Here is a 19,650-nt window from a genome sequence, read left to right on the forward strand (position 1 = left end):
GATTCATGTCTACTGAAGTGGACTGCATGCAGGTGTTTCTGTGAAGTGTTTGCGAATGAATTGAGCTGACCCTGCTGACCTGTGAACTAAACTGTTGATTTCCAAGGAACCTTTCTAAACAGGTCTACTTCTCCCCTACCTTTCTTTTCCACTACCTCTGGTGGGTAGTAGAATCATTAAATCAAAAATCATTAAAAATAGGGTTTTTTTTTAAAAAAATTATAGGGTACTGTCATTTTTGGAGTGTGTGATCTGAGTATACATGAATCTTTCCAGGACTCCAGAAGCTTGTGGGGTTCCCAGATAGAGAGAAAGCTGATGGAGGAGTACTACACGGTGTTCATCTATCCTCAATACCCCTCTTAGGGACAGCCAGTACCACTGGCATGAATCAAAGATGGCTACCAGGCATCTGGTGAGATAGCAAGCAGGCCAAACAGCCTCAGTTTCTCCATTTGAAGCAAGGATCTTTGCGGATATGATATCATGTTCTGGTGACTTTTCTCTGCTTCTCTGTGCCTGTGACTCAAATATAGAGCAGGGCTGTAGGGTTATAAAGCCATACGAATAGCCACTGCAGATAGGTCCTTAGTGGGCTTTGACCTTCAGGCAATAAGATCTCAATACTAAACCACAGGCTTTGCCCCCCTTCCCCTTATTGATGGATATGTTTGTAGAGACAGCAAACCAACTCTAACCAGCTGTAAAGGGCTATAAAAATGTAAAATATGCCCCCTGGCAATGGGCAAAGAGACACTTTGCTGGTGGTGGTATTCTTCTATCAGTGAGGGTCAGAGCAGATGGCAGTCCTTTGTTTATCCTAGCTTGATGCCTCTGGCTTGGGGGCCAAAACTGTCTTATGCATAAGACACATACAAATCAAATCAAATCCAGGCAGAGCAGCTCAGGAAGAGAAAGACAGAGAACTGTGGACAGCCATGCCACTCCGACCTGCCCTCCAGTGCAGGCCACAGGTGGGTCATAGACAGCTGCTACCATACCACACAGCAAAGATAGAGGATGTCACCCAGGGGTCCACCAGCCATGGGGCCAGCCTGCAGCAGGAGCCACCACAATAAGCAAGTATGTGGTAGTCACATGGAGAGAAAGAAAAATGGAGCAGCCTGAGCACTATGAAGAGAGATGGAACTGGAGACTCGAGGGTGGAGAGGAGGGCCCTGTTATAAGTGGCCAGCCCTGCCACCTGGGGCCAGGGTGAGGTCCCAGCCCAAGCTGCTACTGAGGGCCATGTCTGAGTCTCTGGCTACACACTGGCAGGGGTTGGTGTCGATGTTGGTGGCTCATATTATCACGTGAATGTCCAGGGCCTGTGCACAACCAGCACTGCCCTGTGTTGGATGTATTCCTCTGGAGAACTGGCCCTGTCTCTTACTAGGCCCTGCACCTCGATGAGGCAGCACAGTGGAGCTGGTCCTGGTGACTGGGGTAAGGGAGAACCAGCTCCGAGGATAGAGCGAGGGAGAGGTGGTCCAACCATTCATCGCTGTGTGGTGGCAAGGGTGTTGGGGTGATACTCTCGCCTGCCCCTCACCACCTGCATCAGTCAGGAGCACTGGTCCTGAGGTCGCGAGCGTGGTGAGCTGACCCTGTCCCTTGCTTGCCACAGCACTCGGGAGAACAGACTTTGCTCCTTGTATGGGCAGCACTGTAGAGCTGGCCCTGGCTGAGGAGGTGCAGGTGAGCTGGCCCCTTGGGCAAAAGCATGGGAGAGAAGACCCTGCCACTTGTCTGGTGTGAGGTGTCGTGGGTATGAGGGTGATGCCCTCTTCTCTCCCCAACCCCCTTTGCTATCTGCAGTTGCCAGAGAAGCTTATTCTGGGGTCATGAGAACAGAAGAGCTAACCCTGTTCCCTCACTAGCTGTAGCACTTAGGTGAGTGGGGGTCCTGTAGCTTACCTGGGCAATACAATGGAATTTTCCATGGTGGTAAAGGTCCTGTGAGCCACCCCTGAGGGCAAGAGAGTGGAAGAGCTGACCCTGCCTCCTGTTCATGCTCCTAATTGGACAAGTGCTGGAGAGCTCACCCTGGTTGTGTTGATAAGGGGAGAGCTGGCTCAGCTACCACCCAGGCCCAGATCCAGGGCTCTGAATTGCCCCACCCTAAAAGCTATATCATCTTCGAATGGTTGGGAATGCATGGAAGGGCCAGTCCTGCTATTCAAGGCTGCAGGATCTCCATGACCCAGGACAACAACAGGATAACTGGAGGAGCCCCAATTCTGTGACGTCAACATTGATGATGTCACAGAAGCCAGAGACTTCAAACCAGACCAATGATTCATTGCAATGAACCTTTGCAAGTAAAGATGTGTGGACAGAGGGGTGTGTGCTAGAACACTGTGACATGCTAGAGCTTCCATGGCAAGATGTTTTATATGCTTTTTGTTTGTTTGGGTATTTTATTTTGGAGTGGAGGTTGCAAAGTCGAAGGGCAGATAATGAAGGGTGGAGGAGAAGAACGGGACTGAGGTGCATGATGTGAAACAAAGAATCAATGAAAAGTTAAAAAAGAAAAAAAAAAAAACAAAGTAAAGAATCATACACATTATCTGCAGAAAGGTAGGCAATGCTGATTGGAGCTTTTCCAAGTTGCCAGGAGTGGGGAGCCAGGGACAGTATCCAAAACCACCCCACATAGCAGAGTGGGCCTTAAGGGCAAAGCAATGACTGTTACAGCAACCCACAGGAGACTCCACCCCGAAGGCGAATCCACATCCTAGGAGACACCCACCCAATGGGGAGACTACCCCACAGGAGACTCCCATTGCACTGATCCAAGACCAACAGCCACAGCAGTCAGGTCCAGAAGGTCCCAGGTCATCCTGTAGCCATTGTGTACACACCCCTATCATCACCGCAGACGTCTCTGCAAACACCACAGCCAGCAGATCTGAGAGAGGCAAGAAGGGTGGTTCAGTTCAACTCAGTAGCAGGTGTTGGTTCACACTTCGAGAGTCTGACCTTGAGTGATTTATTTTAGGTATATTTAAGCACAATTTGGTGAAAAGTTGCCTGGCGATAATGAACTCAATCCTGTGTGCACAAAAAAAGCTTGGGACATGACTAACTACATCGAGACTCTTTGTAAAGTCCAAGTGACATATTCCGTAAGATATTAACTGAGAAAGCAGGCTCAAGATAAGGGTCTTTAGGAAGAAAGCTAGACCACACAAATAGCACAAAGGTCACCAGGCTATGAACAATGTCTGCTCCCAGCCAGACATTTTTCTGGCTAGAAAACAGGTTATATATCAATCTCTTTGAAGAGACAACTGTGTGTTTAACATTCCTGGTTTCCCTAGTGTGTGTATGTGAGCACAAGGACCTGCATGCCTCCTACACACACACACACACACACAGAGACAGAGAGAGAGAGAGAGAGAGAGAGAGAGAGAGAGAGAGAGAGAGAGAGAGAGAGACTGGACACAGTGGTCCTAGTGACACAAGGTTTTCCCAGTTAGCTCTCTCTCTTAGAGTGTACCCCATCATGGCAGAGCCTGTCACTGTCCATGTCCTGATGAAAAGGAGCCTGAGTTAGCTAGTCACTGTCCATCCATGAGGGTGTCTGGTTAGTTTTATGTCAACTTGACACAAGCTAGTGTCTTCTGAGAAAAGGGAACCTCGATTGGGAAAATGCCCCTACTAGATTGAATTTTGTGGGCAAGCCTGTAGGCCTTTTTTTTTTTTTTTTTGGATTGGTGATTGGTTTGGGAGGGCCCAGGCAACTGTGGGTGGTGCCACTTCTGCACAGGTGGTCCTGGGTGGTATAAGAAAGCAAGCTGAGCAAGCCACGAGGAGCAAGCCAGTAAGCAGTTTCCTCTGTGGTGTCTGCATCAGTTTCTGCCCCCAGGTAACTGCCTAGAGTTCCAGTTCTGACCTCCCTGCTCCCTGATGGATTGTGATCAGCATCTGTGCACTGAAACAGATCCTTTTCTTCCCAAGTTGCTTTTGGTCATGGTGGTTACCACAGCAAGAGAAACGTAACTAAGACAGAGGTCTACCAGGTGGGGACTCTTTGATAACAGGCAGTTGAAGAGCTGGGGTGCCAGCCTGGGACACCAGTGGCCGTGCCTCTGTCAAGCAGGTATGAAGTTCCTAAAAAGACGCTCTACCTATAAGGCTGAGTTAGTTACTGATTGGGAAGAGGTTGGAATGTTGCAGATCCAGAACCAAGTTATCTGGTGCTATCTCTAACCCCTTGTTAGTCATTCATTGCCCTCCTCTTATGACTATCCCATGAGACCTGTCAGGATGTGTTAAGAGATCCCTCTCCTCCCGTAACCTAAAAGCTAAGAATGTCATCAGACAGCAACTGAGGTCTGAGCAATGCTTACCCACCTTTGTGGAACTTGCCTAGCTGATGTTCCCACTATTGTATTTGAAAAGTTGATTTATGACTTTCTTTGTTCTGTCACTGTAAGAACTTCATGCAACCATACCACGTTGACTCCACACCACTCATATTTGGCTCCAGAATAAGTGCTTATTCCCTTTGAGGTAATAACTGTTTGAGTCAGTTATATCCAGACACAGGGCCACTCCACTGGGAATGTAAAAGGTTTCCACACTGGGCCATAGTGTCCCATGAACACAGCGGAGAAAACACCAGGGTTCCTCCGTGTGATGTCAGAACACCCTCTGTTCTGAAACAGGAGCATGACACTGTCTTTATACTGGGCTACAGGCAGAAAGCAGACCCTTAATCGGTGGGTTACAGTGGCTTGGCCAGCAGAGGGAGTGGCTGGGGGACGCCCAGATTCCTTTCTGCCTGCCTGTCCCCATGCGTCAGCAGCACGGAAGTGCAGGTTTCCTGGAAGATTGCAGCTCCTGCAGCTGGCTGGGCGAGCCACTGAGGAGAATACAAACAGGAAATCCAGGACCCAGCTGGTGGCGGGGTCTTTCTCCTGTCTCCAGCGATCCACCCAGGCATGCTCCTTAACTTAGAACTTGTTGCTTGGGGGGTAAAAAAAAAAAAAGAAGCCTCCGACTTCATAAACATCTGCAAGAACAAATTTAATAAAGCCAGTAGTAACATCGTTCCGAGGTAGCTCTTCGTTTCCCATTATTGCCCTTCGTGTTTTATTGTGCGGCCTTTGAAATGCAGAGTTATTGTTACAGAAGCAGAAGGGAAAGGCCAACCGGCTGATGACTGCAGAAGAGAGAAAGGGAAGGGCGCCTGGTGTGCAGCTCCTTTCAGGGTCTCTGCCCTTTTGCGTCAATGGTAGTACACACGCAACTGTGTTCCTACCCATTGAAAGGTTGTCCTCTGACCTCTACACACACCCTGGCACACGTGTGCCACCGTAGCATAGCATCAATCAATCAATCAATCAATCAATTGAAAGAATTAAGCCCTTTTCCCCCTTCCTGTCACCCTGAATCCTCTGTGAGAAGGAAGCCGTTAGGTGTTTATCATATCCAAGTTGGCTGACAGGCCCACCTGCCAAGATGATTGCCAATTGTCTTTGAAGAAGGAGGCAGCTGTGAGGATCCTGAGGGAATTCGGAGGAAATTGCCCCACTACCCTACTGTCCAGAGGCAGTCCTACTATGTGCAGGAGCACTGAGCAAGCAGCCTCACACTGGCCTCTGCTTGGCACAGGTCACCGTTGCCCCTTTCTATGAACACATATTTAGTGATTTCATGGTTATCTTCAGCAAAACCGGGGACCAGTCTTATCTGCGTGACCCACCCGTGTGTGTGTGTGTGTGTGTGTGTGTGTGTGTGTGTGTGTGTGTGTGTGTGATGGTTATTCTTGGTTGTCAACTTGACCATCTAGAATTAACTCTTGTGGATGTCAGTTGGACTAATCTGGAAATAACTAAAATCCAAAGGGCCGGATTTTTTTGTTGTTTAATTATTTTTTATTTTATATTTATTGGTGCTTTGGCTGCATGTATGTCTGTATGAGGGTGTCAGAGCCCCTGGAACTGGAGTTACAAACAGGTGTGAGCTTCATGTGGGAGCTGGGACTTGAACCTGGGTCCTCTGGAAGACCAGCCAGTGCTCTTAACTGCTGAGCCATCTCTCTAGCCCCAGGGGTTTTGTTTGTTTGTTTTTTTTTAATTAATTAATTCATTTGAATGGGAAGACCCATTTTTAATACAGATCGTTCGAGGTAGGAAGAAGATCTACCTTTGATTTGGACCCCAACTTCTGGTAGGAGCCTATGAAAAGGACAAGGAAGAAGAAAGCCTGCTCTCTTTGCCTGTTTGCTCTGGCTGGCCAGGCCATTTCGTCACTGGCTTTAGAGCTTCTTTGGGATTCTAGTGTACACTGAAGACCAGCTGAAACGTCAACTTCATGGACTGAGTAACTACTGGATTGTTGGACCTTCTGTCAGCAAATAGCCATTGTTGGACTAATTAGACCACAGCCTGTAAACCACTCTAAGTGCCCTTCATACACACACACACACACACACACACACACACACTCTATCAATCTTCTTCCTCTAGAGAACCCTGAATAATACAGTGTATCTTAGACTCAGTCAACCAGAGGTCTCCTCTGGGATAATCCCACCCCCACCCCTGTACTGCTAGCATTGTCAGAGGGCAACAATTTGGCAACTTGGATAAAAAGCCAGAGCAGTGGCAGCATAGCTTTCTCTGCATACATAGCTTTCTGGGCATGTGCAAGACACCAGTTTCAATCTTTGGTCTTGTGGGGGGGAGGTGGGTGGTAAAAAAAAAAAAAAAAAGTTTATTTTCCACCAGGATGCTCTCAAACGACCATAGCCGGTTCCGGTTTTGGTGCCTGCAGCTAAACTAAGGGAGACCACAGGCAGGCTTGATCCAGGGAATGAACAGTGTTAACCACAGACTCAAGCCCTTGCCTCATCCTAGGCCTAGATCTCACCATGGTGACCAGATGGCTAGTGATGTCAGGTCAGAACACACTGCCCCCAAACATAGCCCTTTGGGAAAACTGATACAGGATGGAGCTGTGATAGTTTAAAGGGTTAAGATTCAAACTCTGAGATGCTTGTGGGCATGGCTGTGGGGGTGCATCCAGAGAAGTTTGACTGGGGGGAGGGGGTTGATTTTCCCCAGTTTATTACAGTTAGGCCATAGATAATCTTTTGCCTTTCTTTTATATCCCTCCATGACTAATACCTTTCCTAAAACCCAAGCATGAAAATACACAACGTGCCGGTCTCTCTGGATCCTTCTTCCTTGTGAAGTTCCTCCATATCCTGTAAAACTTGCGTGCGGTGGGACTGAAGAGATGGCTCTGTGACTAAGCACACTGGCTGCTCATGCAGACGGACCTAGATTCAGTGGCCAGCATCCAAATGGCAGCTCTTGACCCTGCCCTCTGTAACTCCAGTTCCAGGGGATCAGATGCCCTCTTCTGACCTCCAAGGGCACTGCATGCATGTGGTATGTGAACATACATGAAGGCAAAACACCCACACACATGAAATAAAAATAAAACGAAGAACATTAAGAATCTTACACGAAGAAATCGTGCATGCTGCCTGCTCGTTAAGCTGTCTTCTGTTGTAGGGGCTTCAGCTGTGTGCTCGGCAAGGATGGCAGGGAGGCTTTCCGTTCTCACTAAGCATCCACAGTGAGCCAAGCTTTCCCCATTGGGGTGGAGGTGGGAGACGCAGCAAACTATATTTTATCTTCCCCTCCATCCAGCAAGGTCCAGCAGATCCACTGGAGGAGCCTGCCCTCCGTGGTAGCCTGTGATGCTTGGCTGAGACCCAGTTATTTCCGGAAGCTGGGGGTGGTGGCTTATGTTGATTGTCCCCTGAAGTCACAGCACCTTCCAGAGGTGAGTGATGTCAATACTGCCTTAACTGCTCTACAAATGGTCCTCAGGGCCATGTTCCCTTCATGCAGGGTAGCTGGGTTGTGGAGCTGCCTCGTCTATTGGGGAAGGGTCGAGTGGAGTTCTGCCTGAGGATCATCAGAAAGGGGCCCCTGACCCTGTGTGGAGTCAGATGGGCCTGTGAGGAGAGAGGCCAGATCACCAACTTGATCCACTCCCCACCGTATCCCCGCTTTCTGAGCCCCCTGCCTTCCTTCTGACCCGGGTTCAGTCCCCTTTGGGTCCCCAGGGTTAGCATATGGGACAGTGACATACTTTGTAGGAGCTATTGGGGATGGAGAGTGAATCACACATAGAGTATGAGGACTCAAGGGTTTGGACTCCATCATTGGAAAAATGAGATGAGGAGGAGGGAGGGGTTGGGAGCCCGTGAGTGTGCCCCAGCATAGGCTGGGTATCCAACAGAAAGCTAGGAGCCTGAGCTTGGGGTTAGGGTGAGAGCTGAGATCATCAAGGTGGTAGGTTGGTGGACAGCAAGTGGATGCAAGAAATGAGGTGTAGCAGAAGTACACGCTCTGGTAAAGCCACCTACGTGCCTCCACCTCTGGTCTGCTCTCCCTAGGACACCAAGGCCTCCTTGTGCCTGGAGGCAAGTCATGGGGTGTGGGAGTGACTGGTTCTGAGCCTCCAGTCCAGCTTCGTGCATCGTCGAAGGGCTGGAGACTCAGAAGGGCAGGGACAGCGACACACTGATACCCCAAGGGCAGAGGCAGCAGTCAGAGAGCCCTGTACCCGCACCTAGGTAACGCTTAGGGGAGCGGGTCGGACGCTCGGGGACGCCGGCTGTGTTTTCCAACTCAGCACAAATCTCCGGTTTCCCGGCTCACCAAGCGCATCTCAAATGCGGGTAAGTATGAGGGGTGGTAGCGGGTGAGGAGGCGGCACAGGGGCAGTGTCCCTCAGCTCCCTCCCGCCTAGAGCTAGAACCACCTACCCTGGTCCCTCCCACCCTGGAGACTCGGAGCTGTGCGCTCTCCGACGTTGGGCGGGGCCTGTCGGGGAGGGGCCTGCCCGGGGCCGGCCAGGTGAGTGGCTGGAGTTGCGGAGACCAGGTGAGGTGCTCGGTGGTCCGGTGAGTCCCCCGCTTGGGGACCTGCTCGAGTAGGAGGGCGCGGTTCCTGTCCCTGGCCCCGGCCTCTTCCCGCCCCAACTTCTCCTGGGTGTTCCTCCCCTCTCCACCTTGTCCCTGCTTTCTGTTCCCCCTGCCCTCCTTCTGACCCGGGTTCTGACCCCTTTGGGCCCCCGGGGTTAGCACATGCAGTAGCCCCTTGGCTCCCTCACCAAACCTGAGCTCATCATGGTGGCATCATTCCCGCCTAACAGGTGGTAACACTGAGGTCGGGGCGGATGCTGAAGATGCACTTGGGGCCCGAGGCTGGGGTCTGTCTGGTCACCTTGTCACACTGGGAGCAACTCCCAGGATTTATAGGCCGCAGGCCTGGGAAGTCCCCACTTAGGTAAAAGCAGGCTGCCGCGGGCTTCTTTCGCTTTCCCAAACTTGGCAAAGGCCTCCCGAGAATTCAAGAATTCTTAGGAGGGAGGTGCAGTCAGTGTAGCCTCCGGGGCCCTGCTAGGGGAACTGCGGAGGCCACTGGGGGGAGGGGTGGCATTCCTTCCTTCTTTTGGCTGGTGTGGGAAAAGGGCCTGGCGGTCCCAGGTTCTGCTCTGGGACTAGCAGATTCTAGTGCGCGCGCTGTTAGCCAGAGTCAGGGCGAACTTGGGTCGAGGTGAGAACTCAGTTCGCCTCAACAGTTTGGAAAGTAGGCAATCTTTACTGGCCTCGGTCGTTTCAGGATATGTATATGAATTTCTTGTAGAACGCCCTTCAGGTAACTGGAAGTCTGAGCCCAGCTGTTCCCAGAGGTCAAGTCAGCCTCTTGTCTGTTCCTAGCACTCAGGAGCCCAGAATCAGCTCTCAATGATCGAAGCCAGGGGTTGTGGGGACTTTCCTGGAGGAGGCTGCAGTAGAACTCGAAGATGGGGTGGGAGATAAGCAGGAGGGTGTGGCCGGTATTTTGGTAGGTGGTCCAGAAGAGGTCGAGATGGGCGTGTCCCGGGTATGTGCTTGTATCAGCTCACAGTAAAGCGCAACTTTGGAGAACTGTGTAAGGTTGGGGTTTCCTGTCAATGATGGGCATAGAGGTGGCCTCCGTTAAAGAGAACAGCAGTTAGTAGAACCTCTGCCTAGCATACACAAAACCCTGGGTTTGTTTCCCTGCAACACATAAACTAGGTGTGTGGTGTCCTGAGGCTGTAATCCCAGAACTTTTTTTTTTTTTTTTTATCAGATTAAGGATAGAAAACCATCTATGGCTACAGAGTGAGTTTGAAGCCAGCCTCAGTGTGTGAAACCTTGTCTCTAATAATAAACCAAAATATATAACAGGGTAGCTAAGAGCTGTCACCTAGGGGTGCCTGACCCTAGACTTTAACCACAAAGAAAACCATCTACCCTGATACCTCAATCACCCTCATCTCACTGATGGAGGAAATTGAGGCACTGGTCACATGACAGGTAAAGCTTCCAGGGAGTTTTGGAAGAGCTTGATTTTGTTTTTCTCTTTCTTTCTTTCTTTCTTTCTTTCTTTCTCTCTTTCTTCCTTTCTTTGTTTTGGAGACGGGTTTCATTATTTAGCCCAGGCTGGTTTTAAACTCAAGGTAATCCTCCTGCCTCAACCTTTCAAAAGCTGACGTTGCAAAATGAACCACTACACCTAGTCTGATTACTGGGTTTTGAACCAGTCACTTTCCTCTGTATCTGCCAAGTGTTCTGGTGGCTCACCCATCCTTCTTCCCAAGCCCAGCCCTTTCTAGCAGAGGTCAAATCATCCTCACATGCTGATTGCCTGGATTCTCAGTCACCCCAGCCTCCTGAGATGGTAGTGGCACTGCCCACTTCTACAGATGAGGAAACAGAGGCAGGGGAATCATGGTCTTAGTGTTGGCAAATGGAAAGTCAGGCTCGGCACCTGCCTTTGTGGGAGTAGGTTGTTGGAGATGTTTGGAAGCCCCTCAGCAACTGCCTGCTCTTCCCGAAGTCTGCTGCAAGAGGCAGACAAATAGGCATCCCTACACTCTCACCCTCAATAGCCTGAGAAAGTTCCGGAAGACCTCACCTCTGGCAAACCTGAGGTCCATGGCTTCCACTTAAAAGGGAATTTCAGGACACAGGGAAACAGGGTCGAAGTTTAGTTAAAGATAGAAAGGAAAGTGCTCAAGAAAAGGAAAACAACACAAGAGGAGGCTTCCCAATGAGAAGAATCAAGGTCTGGAGAGATGCCACAGCCCTTAACAGCATCCATTGCTCTTACACAGAACCTGGGTCCAGCACCCAGGTAGTGGCTCACAACCACCTGTAACTCCAGTTCCAGGGAATCCGACACCCTCTTCTGACCTTGGTGGGATTGTACAAGCAAAACACCTGTATTTGTAAAATAAGATAAATAAATCTAAAAAATAAATTAAAAAGACTTTTTTTTAAAAAAAGATTTTATTTTAAATGTGTGTGTGTGTGTGTGTGTGTGTGTGTGTGTGTGTGTGTGTGTGTATGGGGAGGGAGCGTGTGTGTGCACAGGAGTACAGGTTCCTGTGGAGACCATAAGAGGGTGTTAGATCCCCTGGAGCTGGGTTCCAATTAGTTGTGAACTACCTGAGGTGGGTGCTGGGAACTGGGCTTGGGTCCTCTGCCATCTCTCCAGTCCCTCAATGACTCTTGTTGATGTTTGGAGACAAGGTCTCTTTATGTAGCCCTGACTGTCCTGGAACTTGGGTTAGGTTGGCCTTGAACTCACAGAGATCTTCTTGTCTCTTGCTTTCTGAGTGCTGGGATTAAAGCACCACCATGACTGTCCTCTAAAAAGATAATTTTTACATAAATGTTAAGCACTGTGGTCAAAAGAATAAAGAGGATCTAAGGAGAGAATTAAGATATAGCCAAGCATGGGTATAGGCTTCTCAAGGGAAGATGAATAAATACCTTAGAATCAGCCATACACACCATCTTAATGTGACTTACAGGTGACATCTCAGAAGGTTGCTAAGAATCTCCCCTCCTATTTTTTTTCCTCTCTCTCTTTGCTCAGTAAAATTACGGGTGGCTCTGGAGGTGGGTGGTATTCTAATAAAGTTAAATCAAGTACCACTAAGGTTGCACAAGGGTCTTGGGGTGTGTTTTCCTGTAAATGGGATTTCAGGTGAAAAACCCTAGAAAGTCAAAGGTTTTGAGCTAGGAATAGAGACCTTAAGCAGGTATCAAACAGGTTAGAATTCTGTTTCTCATCTGGGAAGAAGCCTCAGGGGTAAAGGCACCTTTTTCTTTTCAAGACTAAAAAATTTTCCCTGCCTATTTATTCTGTGTCACAGACGTTAGCATGGTGATATAAATAAGTTTTCTGTCTCATGCTGAAACTCAACTTCCCCTGCTATTTGGTTGAATCTGATGCTTGAGGAAGAAGTCCCGCAGGTATCCAGTGACCTTGTGGGTGGCTGCTGTGGATGGCTTGGATCTGGACCACTATGTGGGACTTCTGGCTGCCTGTTCTATCCAGGTTTCTGGGTTCCTGGAAGCAGGCTGGGTAGGTGGCTCTCCCTAAGTCAGTTCTTTGGATCCCTGTCTTCTCAGCTCTGCCACAGGCATCGTAAGGCCATCTAAAGCTTGGAGGATAATATGTGTGTTCAGTGGAGGCAGTGCAGTGGTTAATAGCTGGGAATAGGGACTGTTACAGGCTGTGTGACCTTGAGTCAATTACTAGCCACTCTGTGCGTTGGTTTCCTCGTCTGTGAATTTTCTTTCTTTCTTTCTTTCTTTCTTTCTTTCTTTCTTTCTTTCTTTCTTTTTTTTTTTGTTTTTGTTTTTTTTTCACGACAGGGTTTCTCTGTGTAGTTCTGGCTATCCTGGAACTCACTCTATAGACCAGGCTGGCCTCGAACTCAGAAATCCGCCTGCCTCTGCCTCCCAAGTGCTGGGATTAAAGACGTGCACCACCATCGCGCAGCACCTGTGAATTTTCATACTTGTGATAGTTTTCATAAGCTCAACCCAAGGAGTGGCACTATTAGGAGGTGTGGCCCTGTTGGAGTGGGTGTGGCCTTGTTGAAGTAGGCGTGTCACTGTTGGTGTGGGCTTTAAGACCCTCATCATAGCTTCCTGGAAGTCAGTATTCTACTAGCAGCCTTCAGATGAAGATGTAGAACTCTCAGCTCCTCCTGCACCATGCCTGCCTGGATGCTGCCGTGTTTCCCTGCCTTGATGATTATAGACTGAACCTCTGAACCTGTAAGCCAGCCCCGATTAAGTGTTGTTCTTATAAGAGTTGTCTTGGCTATGGTGTCTGTTCACAGCAGTAAAACTCTAAGTCAATACTCTACAGTCATGGAGAGGCCAAAATGAGTAGATTTTTTGCGAATGTCTCAAACCAGTCACACAGCTTTGTGAGTGATCATGTTAGCAGTCACTCTGTGGCCTTTGGGAGCAAGCCTAGGTATTGAGTGAATTTGTATGTTGCAGATCCTTCCCTGATGAAGAACAGCCAGTTCCATCTTAGGAGCAAGAAATGACCTTTCAGCTGGAAGGGGCAGGAGCCAGGGACTCTCCTGGTTAGGAACTGGTTAGGCCAGTCTGGATTCTGGAGACTTCTAGGAGTCACCTTGCCCTTCTGACTTCACTGGAGGGACTGGGTGCCTGGGCTGGGGTTTGTAAATTGAAACCCTGGAGTCCCAGGATAAGCTCCGTGTGTGTGTGTGTGTGTGTGTGTGTGTGTGTGTGTGTGTGTGTGTATCCTTGTGTGTACATGTGTGTGTGTGTGTGATAGTAGGTTTTATTTCTCCATCTTTAAAAAGATTTGTTTTATGTTTTTTTTCCGTGTGTGTGTGTGTGTGTGTGTGTGTGTGTACACTGTTGATCAGAACCCTCAGAGACCAGAATAGGGCATCAGATCCTTAGAACTGGAGTTCCAGGCAGTTGTAGGCTACCTGATATAGGTGTTGGGAGCCGAGTCCAGGTCCTTGAAAGAGCTGGAGCTCCCAAACATTGAGCCATCTCTGCAGCCCCCCATGTATCCATTTTGGAAAAAAATCTGTTTTATTTTTTATTTTTTTATTACACATATGTGTGTATACCTGTGTATCTTTATATGTGGGTTTGTGCACATATGTACATGCAGGTGCCCAGGGAGGCCAGAGGAGTCTTGGATCCCCTGGAGTTGGAGATGGCTGTGAACGACTCTAGGAATTGAACTTCAATCCTCTATAACAGCAGTATTCCTAACTACTTAGCCATTTCTCCAGCCCCATTTAACTACTAAAGATTTATTTATTTTTATTTTATGTGTAAGAGTGTTTTGCTTTTTGCTATATGTCTGTGTGCCGTGTGTGTGTGTGTGTGTGTGTGTGTGTGTGTGTGTGTGTGTGTGCGCGCGCGTAGTGCCCCAGAGGCCAGAAGAGGGTGTCAGATCCCCTGGAACTAAAGTAGATTTATGGATGGTTCTAACTCCTGTTAAACGTGGGAAGGTCAGCGTAGAACTGTTGGGCCCCTGAGAATCCCATCTGAGCTCCCAGGCTGCAGACTTGAATCCAGACTGGACTTCAGCCAGTGATGATGGTTGAAGCTGATTATTACCATGTATCCCTTACCTGGTGCGGGACTGTGCGTTCTAGGTAACAAGGACACTTTGTGCAAAGGTCAGAGATGGTCACAGCGTGGTGTTTGAAGAGTGCCCGAGGTCCATGCGGCTAAAGGAAAAGGGAATGGGTGGAAGTGTTCCGTCTTGTTTTCTGGAGGGCAGCATTGGGTTGGGGGGGGGGGGCGGCTTCAGGAAGCTATCCATGTAAAGAAAGTTGAAACAGGAAACATCGGGTAGGCATTGTGAAGTCAAGTGCTAGGGTCTGGGTGTGGGGTGTGTGTGTTCTGATGATTTTTTATTCTTAACTCAACATACCTAAGATCACCTGGAAAGAGGAGACTTCAATTGAGGAATTTCCCAGGTCAGACCGGATTGTGCAGCCACGTCTGTGAAGGACTGTATTGGTTCATGATTTGCATAGGAGGGTTCAGCCCGCATCCCCATCCCGAGGCAGGTGGTGTTAGCATTTTGTCTAAGCTCCGCCCCACAGCTACCTGGCAACAGCCAGGTGTACCTGACTCACTATAAAAGGGGCTGCTTGCTCCCTCCACTCTCTCTTGCTCTGGCTCCCACTCTGTCCCCTCTCCCCTTCCCCCTTCTCTCTCCATGTGCTCACAGCCAACATCTGCTTCTCTATTCCTCTCCTCTTCTCTCCTCTCCTCTCCTCTCCTCTCCTCTCCTCTCCTCTCCTCTTCTTTCTCTCTCTCCTCTCTCTCTCTCTCTCTCTCTCTCTCTCTCTCTCTCTCTCTCCTCTCTCCGCATTTCTCTGTCTCTACTACCCTCTCAACTCCCCTCCCCATGCCCTGAATAAACTCTGTTCTATACTGGTGGTGTGGCTAGTCCCTCAGGCAGAAGGGATTCCTCAGCATGAGCCTGCAGAGGCACCCCTTTCCCCACACCTGAGGACACCTCCACCAAACATACCCCCTCCTCTCTTTATCTTTTTATAAACACACCGAGTGGGCCTGGGTTATATAAAAAACCTCGCAGCTGAGCGTGAGCAAGCCAGTGAGCAGCTTCAAGTCCTGCTTGCACGTTTCTGCCCTGATTTCCCTCAAAGATGAACTCTGACCTGGAAGTGTAAGATGAAACAATCCCTTTCCTCAAAGTTGCTCCTGGTCAGAGTGTTTTATCGCAGCAACAGAAGAACAAACTGAAACAGGGATGTTGGAGCCTGAGACTGGTCATTGAGGGTGAGATCTGGGGTTCAGCGTCCTCTGGGGAGGGTAGAAGGCCAGGGCCCCAGTCCAGCACTGAACACGGGTGGTGGGAATTGTGACAGAGGTACCAGCTATCCCCAAATGGTGATAGGAGGGGCCCCAGACTGTGAGAGTGAGGCTGGACAAAGAGGGACCTTGAACTGGCTCCTGCCCAGTCAGCCACATGGACTTTACCCACCCCCCATCCCACTCCACCCCCAGTCTCACCTGGATCTGGATTCTGGTGACTCTACATCTTCCCCTGGACAAGTAAGGAGTCTGTGTGTGTCTCCCTCCACCCTCAGGGACCGTGTGGTGTTGGTGGTATTGAATGGGCCATGAGAAGGTTTGTGGCCACAAGCGTAGCTGAGACAAAAAATGGCCCCTGACTGTGGCTCATGCCTCTTTTTTTCTGAGCCTTGAAGGGTTAGGCATGGTGGCATGGGGCCCCTCTCCTGAATTCGGAGAGAGCCTGGAGGTGTGCACATCCCCTGAGCTCTTTATCTGTGTGTCCCACCTCCCCCACCACGGGCTGCGCTGCTTAAGGTAAACCCTGCATTAATTTGCCCGAAGTAAGTAGGTACTCATTTGTAGCTACTGCATTAAGATAATTGCTATAAGGGTCTGTTTGTGTAATATGCAAACACATTTTGACAGCAACAAACCATTTTGCTGTGAATTATAAATAGACCCCTTGGGTGGTTTGGAATCTGTTTTGCATAGCACGCCTGCTGCTGGATCGCCTGTTCTGGTCTTTGGCGCTGATGACTACGGAAGGAAGCTCTTCTCAGCCTCCCCCAATGGCTCCCCCAGGAATAAGTCCCCTCATGGGGGAGACTCTGGAGTTCAAGTGGAGGCAGTGGACACAGGCAGAGCCAGGAAGGCTGGGGGACAGGACTCAGGCTCAGAAGCTCTGAGGCAGGACAAAGGGTCTGTTTACAGTGTGACTTGTCACTCTGGTATTTATGAGGGGCCTTGACTATGCTGGCCCTGCATAGAGTATGGGGGTGGGTGTGCTCTTGAGCCCCTGTGAAACTTTACTCCACCAAGGGTGAGCAGAGAGCTGTGACTTTCTGGACTGACCGTCCTGTGGGAACGGGAGAGTTCTCCAGAGGGAGCAAGGTGGAGAGGGCCCAGACAGTGCCTGCAGCCAGGGCTGAAACAAGATTTTTAAAAATGTACCTTGGCAGGAGCGGGCTGGGAAGGGTGCGTGCTGTGAGTGAAACTTGAGTTTAGGTCTCCAGCACCAGGTTAAAAGCTGGGTGTGGTCATGCACCTGCAAATCCCGCCTTAGGGAGAGGGGCAGACACAGGAGGATCTCTGGGGCTTGCTATCTGGCAACCTAGCTTGGGGTTCAGTGAGAGACCCTGTCTCTATAGAGTAAGGCAGAGGCAGACAGGACAGCAAATGTCTTCCTCTGGCCTCCATGTTTGCGTGGCTATACAACCACATGCAACATACATATACATACACATGTGTGTGTGTGTGTGTATGTGTGTGTGTGTGTGTGTGTGTGTTTGGAGTGGTATGTCTCTGCGGAAGAGCAATTTCCTAGCATATGCTTGGTCCTGGAGTGTGTGTGTGTGTGAGCATGTGTGTTTGTGTGTGTGTGATATTATATATCATCATCTTCATCATCACCGTCATCATTGTCATCATCATCATTTTCTTTACATATTGAGCTCTTCTCATGGTCCAGAACACCAGGAGTCAGGTGCTGCTGAGAGCCGTGTAGGATGCTGGGAGAGCCTTGCTTTAATTCCCATTCAATGGCTGCAGTGGAAAGGGGGCACCTGGTGCTCCCCAGCAAACTGCTTCCTGGTAGTGTTGCAGGGCTGACTATGCACACTTCAGAACAAAAATATATCTGGCCTGTGCCAAGGGATAAAGACTGAGCTTGGAGAGGGAAGGGATCCAAGTGTTGGTTGGCTAAAGCAGAGGACGGGGAAAACGAAGCCTTGCTGCTTCAGGGGCCATGACTGTGGGCTATGCACAGATACTTGGGCCTGTGGATGGCATGAAGCCTGGCCTCTCAGCCATTACCGGTTCCTGGCCAGCTGCCTCAGGGTGTGTGTGTCCTGAGCTGTGGGCTCTGAGGGCCAAGTTCCTTCACTGGCTTTTGTAATAGAGTTTCCCTTTAAGGTGTAGCCACAGGGTCCCAGCCTGGGTGTCATCCCACACCAACTAGGTCCCCTGTGAGCTACTTTCCAGTGGGGATGGTTTTGGATTTGAGGAGTGCTGAAGAGAAGAGGGGGTGGTGGAGCCTGGCATTGGTGTTCTGCACCCTGCCAGGGAGGCAAACCTGATCCTGGGTATGCATCTGGGGCCTGGGCCAGCGGCTCCCCAGCTCAGAGCCTCAGCATCTCAAGTTAGATGTGGAAAAATACTGATGCAGACCTGGGGAGGCTGAGGGTGAGGCTGCCACAGGGTCCAGTCTCTATGTGATGTACAGAAGGGCTGAAGGGCTGAGCCATTGACACTGGTGTAGGAAGGAATGTCACGGACAGGACTAGGAGGTAGGTGGTCCAGAATTACAGGTGCTTTAGTCAGGCTCCGTGTGTCTCTATGTCTGATGCAGGTGTGAGCTATGTAGAAGGGATGCTGGGACACACAAGGCCCTTCTCTTCTTATCTCCTCTGAGCATCATACCCGGCCCTCTCCTGGGACCTTTGCCTCCTCTGTTCCTCCCCAACTCTGGATGCCCTTCTTTCAGGATCTCCTGCCAACGTTGTCCTGGCAGCTCCAGGAACTTGGCAGTAAGTTTAGCAACCGCTCTGCCTGCCTGTCTGACCACCCAGATGGGGCCACACAGGCCAGGGCCACACAGCAGCATGGTGACAGAGTCCTTCCCAGGGTACAGATGGCAAGGGCTTCAGTGAAGGAGAAGGAACAGCATGGGGGGAGGGGGAAGAGTGTGTGGCAACTGGACAAGAAAACTAGAAATGTCACTGTTAACATGAGAGAAGCTGCAATTAGGGACAACAGGGTTCTAAGGACCTCTGGTTAGAGGTGACTAGCTTAACAACACCCCTGCAGGGGGCTTCAGCAGAGAGAACTCATTCACCTGGTGGAGAGTATGCAGAAGCACAAAGCCTAGAGTCACGGGCTTCCTGTCCTGGGCACTGACCTGTTATGCAGCACAGAGCATTGATATACACAGAGATCAGTTCTTCCCGTGGCACGGTGGTTAAGATGGGGGCTTCCCCTCCGTCACTACTTCCAGCTCTTGCTAGATATTTCTTAGGTATTTCTGTAGCCTGAAGACGGAGAGGGGTGTGTTTTTGTTTTGAGACAGAGTCTTGCTGGATTCCCAGGTTGGCCTCACACTCACTAATCAGTACGATGTCACCAAGTATACGTATCCCCTAGCCGTAGTGCTAACAAGTTTCGTACCTTAGCCTAGAGGGGTCTAACCTCCCTGCTCATCAGAGCACGGAGCTGCTGAGGTGCCTGGAGTGATGTCTCCTGGCTGCGGTTTTAGGTGCACATTTGTATTTGAAGACATGGACTTTGTCAGCTCTACTGTGTTTCAGTCAGTGAAATGATGTCTGTCTGTCTGTCTGTCTCTGTCTCTCCCTCCCCGCGCCCCCCCCCTCCCTCTCTTTCTGTGTGTGTGTATCAGATGTCAGTGTCTAGTGTCTTCCTCAGGCACTCTCTACCCTGTTTTCTGAGACAAGGTCTGTCACGGAGCTTGGAACTTACTGATTCCACTAGCCTGGCTGGCCAGTGAGCCCCAGGGCCCCTTCTGAGCCATCTCTGCAGTGCGGGGTTGCAAGTATGTGCTAATGTGTTTTGCTGTTTTACTCGGGTACTAGAGGAGCTGGGCTTGAGTCCTCGTGCATATAAACCAAGTACCTTACTCACCAGGCCGTATCAGAAGCCCCATAGTTCTTTGGTATACAAGGGAAGACTCTTTGTCGCCCTTAAAGCTTGATTTTTTACTAATTCTAATTGTCAACCCGAGGGAG

General features: G+C 49.9%; 1 protein-coding gene and 1 non-coding gene across 6 annotated transcripts in view; both read left to right on the top strand.

Annotated features, from left to right (window-relative positions):
* Positions 1-729: 729 nt before the first annotated feature.
* LOC117719416 (small nucleolar RNA SNORA48) lies at positions 730-876 on the top strand. The gene has a single exon (XR_004608152.1). It is a non-coding gene; the product is annotated as a small nucleolar RNA SNORA48 (small nucleolar RNA).
* A 7,686-nt stretch (positions 877-8,562) lies between these two features.
* Positions 8,563-19,650, top strand: part of Arhgap8 (Rho GTPase activating protein 8) — a 46,360-nt gene continuing 35,272 nt past the window's right edge. The window contains exon 1 of one of the 5 annotated variants that reach the window (XR_013103398.1): positions 8,563-8,710. Coding sequence is in view for 1 of the 5 variants with exons in the window: in XM_076911783.1 (XP_076767898.1) it covers positions 8,705-8,710 (6 nt within the window). In the remaining 4 variants the exon portion in view is untranslated. Of the gene's footprint in view, positions 8,711-8,843; positions 8,936-19,650 lie in introns of those variants that run through there. The other 4 variants (XM_076911783.1, XM_076911784.1, XM_034517337.2 and 1 more) reach the window with 4 other exon arrangements.

The sequence above is a fragment of the Arvicanthis niloticus genome, chromosome 13 (assembly GCF_011762505.2).
Source record: "Arvicanthis niloticus isolate mArvNil1 chromosome 13, mArvNil1.pat.X, whole genome shotgun sequence".
NCBI classification, from domain to species: domain Eukaryota; kingdom Metazoa; phylum Chordata; class Mammalia; order Rodentia; family Muridae; genus Arvicanthis; species Arvicanthis niloticus.